Consider the following 15769-nt stretch of genomic DNA (forward strand, 5'->3'; position numbering starts at 1 on the left):
TTAAAACCTTTGGAAAGCACTTGTGCCTTCGCGCAAATCGGTTTGCTTCTCTAAAAGGTGTGGTCTCCACGTCGGATCTTCCCTACCTTTCTGGGGCCGTCCTCCCCTCCCTGAGGCCAGCTCTCCAAACAGAGCTTCCAATCGGGCGCTCCCAGCGCCTGGGGAAATGGGAGGGTCCAGAGCAGTGGTCCCACGTAGAGCGCCCAGGTGCTCGACCAGGTGCTCTCGGGCATCTCCGGAAGAAGCCCCAGCCTCCGGGTTTGGGAGGCAAGGGCTGGAATCCAATGAAAAGGGCGCGGATGGGGGAGGGGCCTGTCAAAAGCCCTTGAAATAAGGCCCTGGCCAGGCCGCAACTGCTGCAGCTGGTCCCAACCCCGGCCTTCGGGTTGGCAGCCGCACAGCAAGGCGTGCAGCAGCATGGCCACTCCCAGGCGGTTTCCGACGCTCGTGCATTTGGAGCAGAGAGAGGGGACGCTATTCACGGTGCTCGGTAACCTCACCAAGCGGCCCTATTGGTTCCACATTGAGTACCTTAAGAGTCCGAAGACAGTTCGTCTCGAGGCATGGCTAGTTGAAGCGATCTTCGGTAAGTGGGTCTGAGAGGGGTGGCCAGTGCGGTTCCCACTCCCCCAGGGAAGCCTCTCCAGTGGCCCTCGCTGCAATCCAGCGCGGCCACCTCCCGCCGCCTTCCCCTCCCAACTCCCACCCCTCACAGCCTCTTTGCTTCCTTCCCAGGCCGAGGAGCAGAGTACATTCCGCACGTGGAGTGTGTGTCGCAGACCCTACTCCACGTTAATCAGTGGGACCCCGAGGGCGAGGCCGAGATCTTTATATTTGGTCGGCCTGATTACCAGAAAGATGTATCCAAGATGATCATGAATTTAGCTGACTATCATCGCCAACTCCGGGCACAAAGAACGGAACTGGGTAAGTTAGGGGGCACCTTGGGCTTGCCGTGGGGTTCCTTGGGAGGGATCTTGATGCTTCCTGGATGTCACTGGGTAGCAGTCTCATCATCCTTTTGGTCCATCCAGGAGAAAGATTCCTTCTTGCAAAGGGATCTACAAGGCCAAGTTGATCCGGTACTCTCATGTTCCGGACCCCAACCCCCAGCCCATACCGATGAATCCTTTTGTGGGAAGAGTATGGGGACATAGGTAGTCTCCACACTGTTCTTGCAGGCTCAGAGAAGGCCCCTGCCCAGGATGCAGTGACCCAGCGGACCCTCGACGCTCCCCGCGAGGCGGCGACCCAGGAGTCCCCGAAGGCTGCGCGCGAGGAAGCGGCGACCCAGGGGTCCCCGAAGGCTGCCCGGGAGGCGGCGACCCAGGGGTCCCCGAAGGCTGCCCGGGAGGCGGCGACCCAGGGGTCCCCGAGGGCTGCCCGGGAGGCGGCGACCCAGGAGTCCCCGAGGGCGACCCGCGAGGCGGCGACCCAGGGGTCCCCGAGGGCGACCCGCGAGGCGGCGACCCAGGGGTCCCCGAGGGCGACCCGCGAGGCGGCGACCCAGGGGTCCCCGAGGGCGACCCGCGAGGCGGCGACCCAGGGGTCCCCGAGGGCGACCCGCGAGGCGGCGACCCAGCGGTCCCCGAGGGCGACCCGCGAGGCGGCGACCCAGGCGTCCCCCGGCGCGGTGGCCCGGGAGGCGGCGACCCAGGCGTCCCCCGGCGCGGTGGCCCGGGAGGCGGCGACCCAGCGGTCCCCCGGCGCGGTGGCCCGGGAGGCGGCGACCCAGGCGTCCCCCGGCGCGGTGGCCCGGGAGGCGGCGACCCAGCGGTCCCCCTGCGCGGTGGCCCGGGAGGCGGCGACCCAACGATCTCCGGACGCTACCCAGGGTGTGGTTACCGGGTTATGAAAGTACTTCGGGCCCGGGAGCAGGAGCCAGGCAAGGATAAAGTGGAAGACCTTACTAGTGCTCCATTCATCTAAGTCTTGCTGCTTCTGGCAGAAGCTGGGGAAGGAATGGTTGGTGATTTTGGTCCCTGCCCCCATGTTAAATGTTTGCAAACACTGATCTAAAGAGTTCTAATAAAGAATTGAATTTCTCTAGCGTCTGTTAATTGGCAGGTAAAAGGGGAGGGAGAGGCCTTTCCTCCAGCAACCAGTATCTGCCCTCCTCTCCACCCAGAGGCAGGTGAAACCTCTTGGATTTCTGGCCGCCTTAGGCAGCACTCTTCCCCTCCACTAGCTAGTGCTTCCCCTGTGCTCTTTAACCACAATAATCTGGTTTTGCTGGTTAAGAGGGTTCTCCAGCCCCTCGAGTCCATCCCACTGGAAAACTTTTTTGTTGTTGTTGTTGTTGTTTTGAAAACTTCTTAAAGCCTGTGGTGTTTCTACTCTAGGTGATACAGGGTGAGAAAACTTGGTTCCAATCCAATCCACACGGCTGGCTAGATCATAGTACTGGAAGCAGTGAGCGACTTCCCAGCTGGTACACCTGACCCAGGAAGGGAAAAATTGGAGGAAAGAGCCAGGACTGCCCTCCTATTGTCCTCAAGTCTTGCAGAGGTCATCCGACCTTCAGTGAGGTTTGCCACAAGTGAGACACTAGCAGTGCTGGTGATTCTTCCCTTAGTAACTGCAGCAGCAGCAGGCAATCCTGGCGCAGGATGATGGCCAGCCCTCTTCGCCACTTTTTTTCAACTGAAAGTATTTGACAGATAACACTGTAAAGTTAATCACATGTTAATATATTTATATATTATGATTGCCTTTGTAGTGATAATTAGCACTTTATCCTGTTTGGCTTCCTGCTCTATTGGCAGGTGGGACGCCAGTGCCCAGCTAGCAGAAGGAAGCAAACTGTTAACAGCTGGGTGCTAGGACAGAAAAACAACATGCAGTGATCTTTGTGTAACGAGAATTTTCACTTACAAAATTCAAGGAAACCGGGGCACCTGGGTGGCTCAGTTACGCGTCTGCCTTCCACTGAGGACAGGATCTCCAGGTCCTTGGATCCAGCTCCACATCTGGCTCAATGCTCAGCAAAGCAGCAGAATGATCGGTTTCTCCCTCTCCCTCTGCGCCTCTCCGCCCCACCCTTGCTCTTTCTCTTTATCAAAAATCTTAATTTTTTTCAAGGAAATCTAACTTTAAAGACCAAGGGAGTGGTATATCTATCATATGCCCTTTGGTCACCACTAATAGATGATCATGCCAATTTTATTTTATTTTAAAGATTTTTAAAATATTTTATTTACTCATGAGAGACTGAGAGAAGCAGAGGGAGAAGCAGGCTCCACGCAGGGAGCCGGATGTAGGACTGCATCCCGGGTCTCCAGGACAATGCCCTGGGCCGAAGGTGGTGCTAAACCATTGAGCCACCTGGGCTATCCAATCACTCCAATTTTAAGTAAGCACTTACAAGGGAAATAAAATGCAAAGTTGAGTTTACAACTGCCCTCATTGTAGTTCTAATTTTCATTTCCCTGATGATGAGTGATGTTGAGCATCTTTTCATGTCTGTTAGCCATCTGGATGTTTTCTGTGGAAAAATGTCTATTCATGTCTTCTGCCCATTTCTTGATTTTTTTTGTTTGTTTTTGGTTTGGTTTTGAGTGTTTTGAGAAGTTCTTTATAGATTTTGAATACTAACCCTTTATTACAAATGTCATTTGCAAATATCTCCCATTCCATAGTCAGCCTTTAAGTTTTGTTGATTATTTCCTTCTCTGGAAAGAAACGAGTTTTCTGTGAAGCTTTTTATCTTGAAGTCCCAACAGTTCATTTTTGCTTTTATCCTTGTCTCTGGTGATAAACCCAAAAAGTTGCTATGGCCAAGGTCAAAGAGGTTACTGCCTGTATTCTCCTCTGGGATTTTTTTTTTTTTAATTTATTTATGATAGTCACAGAGAGAGAGAGAGACAGAGACACAGGCAGAGGGAGAAGCAGGCTCCATGCACCGGGAGCCCGACGTGGGACTCGATCCCGGATCTCCAGGATCGCGCCCTGGGCCAAAGGCAGGCGCCAAACCGCTGCGCCACCCAGGGATCCCCTCCTCTGGGATTTTGATGGTTTCTTGTCTTACATTTAGGTCTTTCATGTATTTTGAATTTTTTGTGTATGGTGTAAGAAAATGGTCCAGTTTCATTCTTCTGTATGTTGCTGTCCAGTTTTCCCGACACCATTTTTTGAAGAGACTGTCTTTTTTCCATTGGATATTCTTTCCTGCAGATAAAGCAACTTACTCAAAAACATAGAAAATTGGTTAAGGGAAAAGGAGTATACTTCCAAAATACTGAGTTTGTTCTATTAAGGGACACTGGAGTGCTTATTTCATTCTTTAAATTACATGTACATTATATCTGCATGAAAGAGTATAATTTAGGTAGTGAATTAGGTGGGAAAACTGTTTGGAAACGGAGACCCGAGGTTGTCAAGAAACAAAGGTTGGGATGCCTGGGTGGCTCAGCAGTTAAGCATCTGCCTTTGGCTGGGGCGTGATCCTGGGGTCCTGGGATCGAGTCCCACATCTGGCTTCCTGCATGAAGCCGGTTTCTCCCTCTGCCTATGTCTCTGCATCTCTCTCTCTGTCTCTCATGAATACATATTTTTTTAAAAAAGAAACAAAGGTGAAACTGCAGAAATTTTGAAACAATGACATTTGGATATTTTTGCATGTAAACCTATTGAGAGTTAGTAAAGAGATCATTCTGTACAATTTTTTAATAGGCTGGCTAGAGGCATCAAAGGAAAAAGTTCTGGCAGCCCCGGTGGCTCAGCGGTTTAGCGCCTCCTTCAGCCCAGGGCCTGATCCTGGAGACCAGGGATTGAGTCCCACATGGGGCTCCCTGCATGGAGCCTGCTTCTCCCTCTGCCTGTGTCTCTGCCTATGTCTCTGCCTTTCTCTGTGTGTCTCTCATGAATAAATAAAATCTTTAAAAAAAAAAAAAGGAAAAAGTTAATTGTTGATAGGATCTAGGATCTTCCTGCAGCTCCACGTTAGTTAAGCCAGGTTGGCACTACTTAGCAGAATCTCTCAAATTCACAAACTTGATCAAAACAAGGCCTTTTTAAACATCACTAAGAGTGGGACAAACAAAACAGGTGCCTCCTGATTTATCTAGCATTTTTGTTAAAAATACATAATCCAGAGCTCACATGAGGAAACATCAAAAACAAAAGTATTTAAAAGCAAGGGAATTAGAAAACTGCAGAGACAGCCTGAGAACAGTGAATCCTGCTCACACATTTTGGGGGCAGGATAAACTTGTTGACAACAAATAGTTGGTTTTTGTTTTGTTTTGTTATTTTTTTTTTAATTTTTATTTATTTATGATATTCAGAGAGAGAGAGAGAGAGAGAGAGAGGCAGAGACACAGGCAGAGGGAGAAGCAGGCTCCATGCACCGGGAGCCCGAGGTGGGACTCGATCCCGGATCTCCAGGATCGCGCCCTGGGCCAAAGGCAGGCGCCAAACCGCTGTGCCACCCAGGGATCCCTGTTTTTGTTTTTTATTCATGACAGACACACAGAGAGACAGAGTCACAAGCAGAGGGAGAAGCAGGCTCCCTGTGTGGAGGCCAATGTGGGACTCACTCCTGAGACTCCGCGATCACACCCTGAACCAAAGGCAGATGCTCAACCACTAAGCCACTCACGTGCCCCAACAAGTAGTTTAGCACGGATAGCATCTTTGAGTGAACTAAAGGTATAAAAGAATACAACTTCAGTTCTTCGTGGATTCTCTGGAAAATCTTGAGAACTTAGCTGTGGAGCATATGTAACAGGCTATCTCTATGTCTGCCTGTATACTTATGCTAGTACCTTAAACTTAGTTAATACATGTCTGCACTATTTACCTCATGAGAATTTTTCACCAGACAGCCAGGAAAAACCTTATTTACAGCCTTCCCAGGTCCTTCTGGAGCACCTGTATAATCAGACTTTAAGAACTCTTTTTTTTTTATTTATTTATTTATGATAGTCACAGAGAGAGAGAGAGAGAGAGAGAGAGAGAGAGGAGAGAGGCGCAGAGACATAGGCAGAGGGAGAAGCAGGCTCCATGCACCGGGAGCCCGACGTGGGATTCAATCCCGGGTCTCCAGGATCGCACCCTGGGCCAAAGGCAGGCGCCAAACCGCTGCGCCACCCAGGGATCCCATAAGAACTCTTACCTTACAGTTATCACCCCCTAAAAAAGTGGTTGTGACTATAATTGGAACTGCATTAAGTTTTAATTTTATTTTTTAAAAGATCTATATTTGAGAGCATGAGAGAGCCTGATGCAGGACTTAATCCCAGACCAGAGCCCGAGAGAGAGAGAGAGAGAGAGAGAGAGAGAGAGAGAGAGAGAAGCAAACTCCCCACTGAGCAGGAAGTGCTATGCAGGGCTTAATCCCAGGACTCTGGGATCATGACCTGAGCTAAAAGCAGACGCTTAACCAACTGAGTCAACCAGGTGCCTCTACATTAGGTTTTTAGATTAATCTGAGAAGTGACCACATCAATCAACACTTGGACTTTGCTATATGAGAAGGTAGCATCTCTATGTATTGAGTTGTTTATTCCTTACTCCTTCCTTCCCTCTCCTCCTTCAAGTATTGTCACTGATTTTAGGCTTTGTCCTTTTTATGTTTAGCTATAGATATGTCAGGTAAAGGAATAAAGCTAATTTTCTCAAATAAATTTTCAGGGACACCTGGGTGGCTCGGCCGTTGGGCATCTGCCTTTGGCTCAGGGCATGATCCTGCGGTCCTGGGATCTAGTCCCACAACAGGTTCCCTACATGGAACTTGCTCCTCCCTCTACCTGCATCTCTGCCCCTCTCTGTCTCTTATGAATAAATAAATTTAAAAAAAATTTTTAAAGAAATTTTCATTAGCCTGAAGTAGAATAAATTAGGATTTTTAAAAAAGATTTTATTTATTCATGAGAGACACAGAGAGGCAGAGACAAAGGCAGAGGGAGAAGTTGGCTCCCTGCAGGGAGCCTGATGCAGGACTTAATCCTGGACCAGAGCCAAAGGCAGATGCTCAACCACTGAGCCACCCAGGCATCCCTAAATTAGGATTTTTATAACCCCTGCGGCAACACTAAAAATTTTTTTTTAAGTTATTTAGGGCAGCCTGGGTGTCTCAGCGGTTTAGCGCCACCTTCGGCTCAGGGTGTGATCCTGGAGACCCAGGATGAAGTCCCACATCAGGCTCCCTGCATGGAGCCTGCTTCTCCCTCTGCCTGTGTCTCCACCTCTCTTTCTCTCATGAATAAATAAAATATTTTTTAAAAATGGCAGACATATATCCAATCATATTGATATTTACATTAAAGTGGACTAAATCCTCCAATCAAAATTCAGACATATTCCAACTAGAGAAGCCAGACTCAAAAGGTGACATTTCATATTATTCTATTTATACCAAATGTTCAGAGATGGCAACTCTGTGGAGACAGAAAGCAGATTGGTTGTCTGAGGTTAGAAACAGGTAACTGACTACAAATGAGCACAAGGTAAGTTTTGGAGTGAAAGAAAAGTCCAAAGGGATCCCTGGGTGGCTCAGCGGTTTAGCGCCTGCCTTTGGTCAGGGTGTGATCCTGGAGTCCTGGGATTGAGTCCCACGGTGGGCTCCCTGCATGGAGCCTGCTTCTCCCTCTGCCTGTGTCTCTGCCTCTCTCTCTCTCTCTCTCTCTCTCGAATAAATAAAATCTTTAAAAAAATTAAAAAGAAAAGAAAAAGAAAGAAATGTCCAAAATCTGCTTTGTGGTGATGGTAGAACAACTCCTAAATTTACTAAAGAAAATGGAATTGTTCATTCATTATTTTGTAGTTATGTAAATTGTAACCAATTAACCAACTACATTTTTTTTTAATTGAGGACAAATGCACTAAATCTCAAGTTCTCCAAAATGAAAATTCTGACAGTTGACAAAGATGTAGAGCAATCAGAAGTCTGGCATATATTGCTAGAAGGAATGTATATTGTTGATTCAATCACCTTGGCAATTTGAACTTACACACATCCTATAATTCAGCAACTCCAATCCTAGATATATACTCCATAGAAATGCATAGATGCATGCACCAAGTCATGTATAAAAATTTTCAGAGTAGCACTACTCATTATAAGGCCAAATAGCAAACAACCAAAATGTACATCAACAGAATAGAAAACTAAATCATGGTTTAGGGATCCCTGGGTGGCTCAGAGGTTTAGCATCTGCCTTCAGCCCAGGACATGATCCTGGATTCCCGGAATCGAGTCCTACATCGGGCTCCCTGCATGGAGCCTGCTTCTCCCTCTGCCTGTGTCTTTGCCTCTCTCTCTCTCTGTCTCTATCATGAATAAATAAATAAAATCTTAAAAAAAATCATGGTTTACTCATACAATACTTGCAATATAAATTTTTTTCAACATAAATCTTACAATAATTCCATTTATATTTAAGTCAAAATAGTAGTTATCTTTGGGGAGGGTGCAAAAGGAGGCTTCTGGAGTACTGGTAGTTTCTTCTCTGAGTGCTGGTTAAATTGATGTGTTCCCTTTATATTGTTTGATGAATCTTTTCACATTTTGAATGTATGTGTTTTTGTATGAATGCTGTGCATCAATAAAATGTTTACCAAAATAATAGAAAATTATTTAGAGTAATGGAAAGCTACTTTAAGGTAACATATGGCAGTGGGATTTTTGAGTAATTATTTTAATACTTCATATATTGCCTTATTTTTTAAAATATTGAGCATGTCAGTACATATATCATCAGAAAAGTCAATAATGCTGCGATGGTGTTCTGAACAAAAAATTCATTAACAGCCATGTTTCAGTTTTGAAAAGGAAAGAAAACTTTTTTATAGAAACCTAATAGAGGGACGCCTGGGTGGCTCAGTGGTTGAGCGTCTGCCTTTGGCTCAGGGTGTGATCCTGGACCTGGGATTGAGTCCCACATCAGGCTCCCTGCATGGAGCCTGCCTCTCTCTGTGTGTCTTTCATGAATAAATATTTAAAAAAAAAAAGAAACAGGAGAGAAAAATCTACACAATATGATGGCAATAGTAGGTACAATAAATGAGAATAAGGCAAAGTTGTATCAAATCAGGTTCTTATAACATCCAACCTCATCAGCTGGGGAAGCCCCATGAAAACAGCCAGCTGGAGTCTGGACTGAGAGACCTGGGTAGAGCATCTTCCACTCAGGTAAGACATGACAACAGACCATCCCCATAAGGGCCATATAAATTTATAGGGTAAATAAGAGGGTTTGAAATTAAACATTTGTTCACCTATGTGCAGTTTGGAGCGAGTTGCATTTCCATGTTATTATGTTTCTATATTTCCAGGGAACCTAGGCTATGTGTGTCTGCCTCCCTTCCCAGGATTCCATTCTGGGGGGCCAGTCCAGCCTGGAGTGAAGGGATGTGAGACAAGATTGTAGCTCTTCGCATCCAGAACAGAAGGGCCAGTTCTGACCTGGAGGCAGATAATATATGTATGTTAAACAATTATGTTCCCAAAATTATTCACACAGCACGAGTATCACAAACATTATCTAGCCTGTGTATATGCAGATCCAGGTGGTCGGTTATATGGGACAAATCATAAAAACATTTATCCTTACAGAACTGACTGGCATCATGGAGGCATATAACAGGTCCAAAAGGGCCCCTGAGACTGAAAAGTGTAGTGGAGCTTGGCATGACCAAGCAGAAAAAAAAGATGGACAGAATATTCCTAGAAGCAATGGGAATAAGCTAAAGGAACAAGCACAAAGGAGAAGCAGCATGGCCTGGACAAGTGGACTTCAGCCTGGGGAGCCTTCAAGAAGATGTAGACGTGGCGAATGGAAAGGATCCTGAAGAAAGCATCCAAAACCCACAAGCTGATAGAGTGAAGGACTTCAACTAACCCCTGGACACTCACAGAACACTATAACATTCCTAAAATCAGCTGGAAGAAGTTGTCTCTCCACCCAACGTATGGAGCAGCATCAAAGGGAAGTGGAAGGCAAAATTGGGGTTATTTTTGGGCCTTTGGTATTTTCTGCTGAGACAGTGCTTTCCAAAGCAGTCTGCCCTCTCTCTGTTAACTTGATTAAAGATGGTCCTTTTACTCTATTTTGGTTTCTGGGTAGCATATAGAAGACAAACTTTTTTAGTTTGGACTAGAAATTTTTGAAAGTTTATCCAAAGGTCAAGGTTGTTTCTGTGGGTCACAGAACAGTGTTTTTATCCCAAGTTGCACCTAACTCTGACAGCCAGTCAGCTATCTTTCCCTGGATAAAAAAGACTCCAGAGGGGATCCCTGGGTGGCGCAGCGGTTTGGCGCCTGCCTTTGGCCCAGGGCGCGATCCTGGAGACCCGGGATCGAATCCCACATCAGGCTCCCGGTGCATGGAGCCTGCTTCTCCCTCTGCCTATGTCTCTGCCTCTCTCTCTCTCTCTGTGACTATCATAAAAAAAAAAAAAAAAAAAAAAAGACTCCAGAGAATCAGGAGCTAATGCCAGCATGACCTGCAACTTGCAGATCCTCATCGAGCCCCGAGCAAGTTATCCTTCCAAGCTTCCTCTTGCTTAGGGCTTATGCTGTTGTTCCTTCCAGGACCTAGGGAAGCCACTTGTACCTTCATGGACTTCAGAATGCCTTCTCAGCCACTGGGCCTGTGAGCTACTGCTGAGCTACTGCACCCTGAGACGCTGAACACCTGCCTACGGCCAGGTTGGAATGTATGCCTTGTCCGTCTGCACCTGTGGCCAGCATGCAGCCTTTCCCCCCTAGTGTCCTCTGTTCCAGACATGTGTAGAGGGTGTTGCTATGGCAGACACCACTGATCAAGCACAGCAGTCTTTGTAATGGAACCCAGACACATCCTGCCTCACTTCCCTTAATCCTAAGGTTGGAGCAGCACTTGTATTTATTCAGAGTCATACAACATGTAGCCTGCTTGGCATTCCTTGCCTAAGGCACCTCAGAGGTGACAGGACCAGGGCAGAGCCCCAGCAGAGGCAGACATGGGTATGGTCAAAGGGGAGGACCCAGGTGCTGGTGAGCCATGATCTTCAAGCACTTACATGTACCTACCAGATGAGGATCAAATTGCATATACTATTGGGAGAAAGTTTCTGTTGACAGAGCCTGGATGGCTCAGCGGTTGAACTCTGCTTTCAGCTCAGGGCGTGATCCTGGAGTTTGGGGATCGAGTCCTACATTGGAGAAGACTGCCTCTCTATGTGTCTCTCATGAATAAATAAAATCTTTTAAAAATAATAAATAGCTCTGTTCTATCAACTTGTTAGAAAAAACATTGTCTTGTCCCTCAACAGCAGAACAAATACGGTTGATTCTTTACAATTAAGAGGTTTATTCTAATTCCTCTTAAAAATAAATAAAAACTATGAGAAGTGAATCTATATTCAGATGTGGAGAAAAAAGCACGTGGGAACGTATAAAGGGTTTGAATCCTGGAACCAATGTTTTGGTTCAAATCTCACCCATCCATCCCCATTCTCCTAGCCCTGTAACCTTAGCAAGTTAATCATGTCCTATTTACATGCTTGGCACAGGGCGTGGTATATGGTACACACTCTAATAACTAGATAGTATTTCCTACAAATTCTGAAAAGCAGAATGACAGAACTACTCTTTTATGTAAAAGTCATGAAAATAGTAAAAATACTGTATCAGCACACAGTGAAAGAGAACACAGAAAAACCATACCAAATGTTTTAATCTGCAGGGCTACCACAACAAAATAACAGACAGGGTAGTTAAATGACAGGTATTTATTTCCTCTAAGATCTGGAGTGTCAAAGGTCAAAATCGAGGTGTCAGCGGCGTTAGTTTCTTCTGATGCCTCTCTCCTTAGCCGGCAGAAGGCTACCATCTTGCTGTCTCCTCACATGGTCTTTTTCTCCATGCACCCACCTATCCATGTGCATAATCTCCTCTTCCCATAAAAATCCTAGTCATATTGGATAAAGACCTACCCACAGGACCGCATTTCACTTTCATTACCTCTTTAAAGGCCTCTCCAAATACAGTCACATTCCGAGGTACTAGGGGTTAGGGCTTCAACATGGTAACGTATATAAAGGATGAAAAATGTGCAAGATCATTTAGTAATTTAATTCTGGATAATTTTTAGAAAATTAAAATGTTTTAAGTATAACCGTCTTCCTCCAAATAATAGTAAAAAAAAAAAGTGTTCAATGATTTTGCAGATTTCCCACTAGAAATAACCTGTAGGAATATTTTTATCAAATTTCTGCAGAAGGAGAAAAAGCAGGAATACCTAAACTTAAAAGTAAGGAGATAGGGGACACCTGAGCAGTTTAGTCAGCTGGGCATCTGCCTTTGGCTCATGATCCCAGAATCCTGTGATGGAGCCCTATATCAGGCTCCCTGCTCAGTGGGGTGCTTGCTTCTCCCTCTCCCTCTCCCTGCTTGTGCTCTCTGGCTCTTTATCTGTCAAATAAATAAAATTTAGGGGGAGAAAAGGGGGGTTAGAATGAGGGGGGGGTTGGGATGAGAGGGAAATCGCACAGAAAACAGTAATTAGTTTATATACAATGAAAACTTTCCATATACAAAAAAATTGAGTAGAAAATTATGGTTATAATGGACTACTATTTGTTACAAAAGCTTGTACAGATAATTAAAATCCATATCTTCAGAGTTTAAAGAATATAGGAATAAAGAAAAAAATGTAAAAGCATTTTATAAAAATGTGAAGCAAAGTAGGAAAATGTTCACTATCACTTGTAATCAAAGCAGCACATTTTAAAAGACTTGTGCAGGGAACCTGGGTGGCTCAGTTGGTTAAGCCTCCCACTCTTGATTTTGAGTCATGATCTCATGGTTGTAGGATCCAGCCCCACGTCTGTTTCTGCACTCAGCTTGGAATCTGCTTGGGATCCTCTCCTTCCCTTGGATTCCCACCCCCCCACACACACACATACTCAGTCTAAATAAATAAATGACATCTTTAAAAATAAAAGATTTATGCATGTGTGTGTTTACAACCGTTGCAAACAGCCAGAATCCACTACTGCTTAGGGGTGAAAATACTTCATGAGTTAAATCAATTCCAGCTCTGTGCTGAAGCCATAGAGCTCTTGACAACTTCTCCCCTAAGAATTCTGCTTCCTGAAATTGGAGGTGGCAAGAGGTTGGGGCTGTTTTGCACAAACTAGTCATAGCATGGTAATGGGTAATGGAAAAACAACACAGCTCAAGCAGGGCACCTGTGCTGGCCTCAGAGGAAAATGAGACAGTTAGTTTAGTGGCTGGATACCTTCCAACAGATCCTGGCTGTTCTTTGGTGAATCACAACGTAAACAGAATAATCATTTGCCTCAGCTTTTGTGTTGAAACACCCACCCCTCTGCAGGGAGGAAGGCTCGATTATAAGAAAATGAGCACTAGGTGCTATCCAGGGGCTAAACCACCAACTTCAAAGTGAGAGCCTCAGAGGAGAAGCACTGGCACTACCGTAAGCTTATTACAAATGCAAATTCAGGGGGATCCCTGGGTGGCCTAGTGGTTTGGCGCCTGCCTTCCACTTGGGGCATGATCCTGGAGTTCCCAGGATCGAGTCCCACGTCCGTCCGGCTCCTTGCATGGAGCCTGCCTCTGCGTCTCTGCCTTTCTCTCTCTGTATCTCAAATAAATAAAATCTTTAAAGAAAGAAAGAAAAGAAATGCAATTCAGGGATGCCTGGGTGGCTCAGCTGTTAAGCATCTGTGTTGAGCTCAGGTCATTATCCCAGAGTTCTGGGATCGAGTCTTGCATGGGGCTCCCTCTGTGGAGCCTGCTTCTCCCTCCACCTAAGTCTCTGCCTCTGTGTGTCTCCAATCAATAAATAAAATCTTAAAAAAAAAAGAAAGAAAGAAATGCAAGTCAGGGGCCTGTGCTTGAGGGCCTGACTCTGGCCATAAAATCATATATGGGTTACCAGATTCAAAATGGTAGAAGCACGGATGCCTGGGTGGCTCAGTGGTTGAGCGTCTGCCTTTGGCTCAGGCAGTGAGCCCGGGGTCCTGGGATCCAGTCCCACACTGGGCTCCGTGCAGGGAGCCTGCTTCTCCCTCTGCCTAGGTCTATGTATCTCTGTGTGTCTCTCATGAAAAAATAAATCTTTTTTATAAAAATGGTAGAAGAGAAGACAAAAAATAAAACCACTACCTATCAGCCTTTTACCCACCCCTCACATCAAGACATGAAGGAAAAGAATCAATCTTTTGCAGATTTGCTTAATTTTAAGTGAGTAAAGATCTTTATGTCCTTGGACAAAAAGGAAATTCACTTCTTTACTAGAATGGCACTACAAACAGACTTTTGCATCAAAATAATCAAAGCATTACCCATCAAGACACAGGAAAAAAAAAAAAAAAGAATGCAGAGACTTATGGATACTTGCTTCTCTTGAACTTTAGTAGAGAAGCAGGGCTGCTTCTCACAATGCTCCTGAAAATACTTATGCAACAGGATGCTCAGGAGTTTGGGGACCTGTCCCACCAGCCTTCAAGAACTCCTCAAGTTGTTTCATCTTCTCAGCTGGATAAGGAAAAATGCTGTCTGTTGCAAACTACTCCATCACTGAGGGGAATAGGGGAGGAGGGAAGGTGCTAGCAGCATCACTTCTCAGGTAGGGGCTCTGAACAATCTGGAAATAGTGGTGAAACCAAGCTGAGGGGGCATGGGCAGTGACGACAGGCCTGAATGTATTCAATTTCCGTTTACTTTCCCAAGGTCCTACTTGGACTCCTCTCTACAAAGGGATGCCCAGGGGTTGCATGAAGAAACACTGCAGTTACGAAACTGCAAAGTTTTGTTAAGTAATAAAGGTTGGAAGAAAGCCAGGTCCCGCCAGGTGGTTCACCGGGGGCTCCCTCCACATGCAGGCTTTTAGAGACCCTCACCTCTGGCACGATGTTTCCGGTGCCAAGATGCCAGGCTCAGGAGCACGCTCTTCACCCGATTTTGTACACGGGGCCATCCGAAGATACTGATTTCAACTAAGTCTCCAGAGTTAACTACGTCCACCGTCAGCAGGACTTGGCTCATCCACTCTATTTCTGGAATTATGGCTCGGTCTCGGCCTAAACAGGAAAAGAGAGACTTAAGGGAAACATGGTCGGGGGGCAGCCCGGGTGGCTCAGCGGTTTGGTGCCTGGCTTTGGCCCAGGGTGTGATCCTCGATCCGGGGATCGAGTCCCACGTCGGGCTCCCTGCATGGAACCTGCTTCTCCCTCTGCCTCTCTCTCTCTCTCTCTGTGTCTCTCATGAATAAATAAATAAAATCTTTAAAAAAAAAAAGAAACATGGTCGAAGGTGAGTAGGAGCTAGGTTTGAAGGGAATGTTGGCCGGGGAAGGAAGGTCGGCATCGTGGAGTCAAACGTGGCCTGCAAATCCGGCAGAGACCGTAGAGTTGCTCTGCGGGGTCTCTCACCGAAGATGGCGTCAGCCAGCCACGCCTCCAGGTAAAACACCAGCGGGTCTCTCAGCTCCTGCACTGGAAACCACCAAGGCCGGGTGCGAATCCGCGGTGGTGGAAGTGGTGCCCTGAGCAGCCTGTCCAGGGACCGGGCGGGCCTCCATTCGTCCCCCGGAACCTCAGCAGCACCCGCGTCGTCGACCATGCTAGGTCCAGCAGCCCGGGAAGAGAAGGGTCCAGAGAGCGCCGGCGGAACACCAGGGAGGCACGAAAGCTGTGCCCCCCTTTTACGGTTTCCGGCCAGCCCCGCCTCTTCCTGTGGCTCCGCGGGCGGTTCCGGGTGAACGGAACCTCGTTCGCTTCCGCCGCAGTGGCGGGGGCGCCGGGGGGCCAGCCCCCA

General features: G+C 46.7%; 2 protein-coding genes across 5 annotated transcripts in view; one reads left to right on the forward strand and one right to left on the reverse strand.

The window, feature by feature from the left end:
- LOC129513094 (oocyte-expressed protein) overlaps positions 1 to 15672 on the reverse strand; it is a 31761-nt gene extending 16089 nt beyond the window's left edge. The window contains exons 1-3 of one of the 4 annotated variants that reach the window (XM_055330805.1): positions 15385 to 15672; positions 14854 to 15033; positions 11643 to 12397 (exon numbers count right to left, since the gene is read on the reverse strand). In XM_055330805.1, the coding sequence (XP_055186780.1) occupies positions 12339 to 12397; positions 14854 to 15033; positions 15385 to 15574 (429 nt within the window). In that variant the 5' untranslated portion in view covers positions 15575 to 15672 and the 3' untranslated portion in view covers positions 11643 to 12338. Of the gene's footprint in view, positions 1 to 11642; positions 12398 to 14344; positions 14489 to 14853; positions 15034 to 15384 lie in introns of those variants that run through there. The other 3 variants (XM_055330804.1, XM_055330803.1, XM_055330802.1) reach the window with 3 other exon arrangements.
- KHDC3L (KH domain containing 3 like, subcortical maternal complex member) lies at positions 397 to 1855 on the forward strand. Its single transcript, XM_055330316.1, has 3 exons — positions 397 to 586; positions 736 to 1143; positions 1182 to 1855. Exons 1-3 carry the CDS (start codon positions 418 to 420, stop codon positions 1853 to 1855), a joined length of 1251 nt encoding a protein of 416 aa, XP_055186291.1. The 5' UTR covers positions 397 to 417.
- Positions 15673 to 15769: the final 97 nt, after the last annotated feature.

Source organism: Nyctereutes procyonoides, unplaced genomic scaffold (assembly GCF_905146905.1).
Source record: "Nyctereutes procyonoides isolate TBG_1078 unplaced genomic scaffold, NYPRO_anot_genome, whole genome shotgun sequence".
Classification (NCBI taxonomy): domain Eukaryota; kingdom Metazoa; phylum Chordata; class Mammalia; order Carnivora; family Canidae; genus Nyctereutes; species Nyctereutes procyonoides.

What these genes read in the sequence shown, in the direction of transcription:
- KHDC3L (XM_055330316.1), top strand. Translation starts at nt 418, where the DNA reads ATGGCCACTCCCAGGCGGTTTCCGACGCTCGTGCATTTGGAGCAGAGA. An exon ending in GCTAGTTGAAGCGATCTTCG is followed by an intron (nt 587 to 735) that starts GTAAGTGGGTCT and finishes CTTCCTTCCCAG; the next exon opens with GCCGAGGAGCAGAGTACATT. An exon ending in TGAATCCTTTTGTGGGAAGA is followed by an intron (nt 1,144 to 1,181) that starts GTATGGGGACAT and finishes CTGTTCTTGCAG; the next exon opens with GCTCAGAGAAGGCCCCTGCC.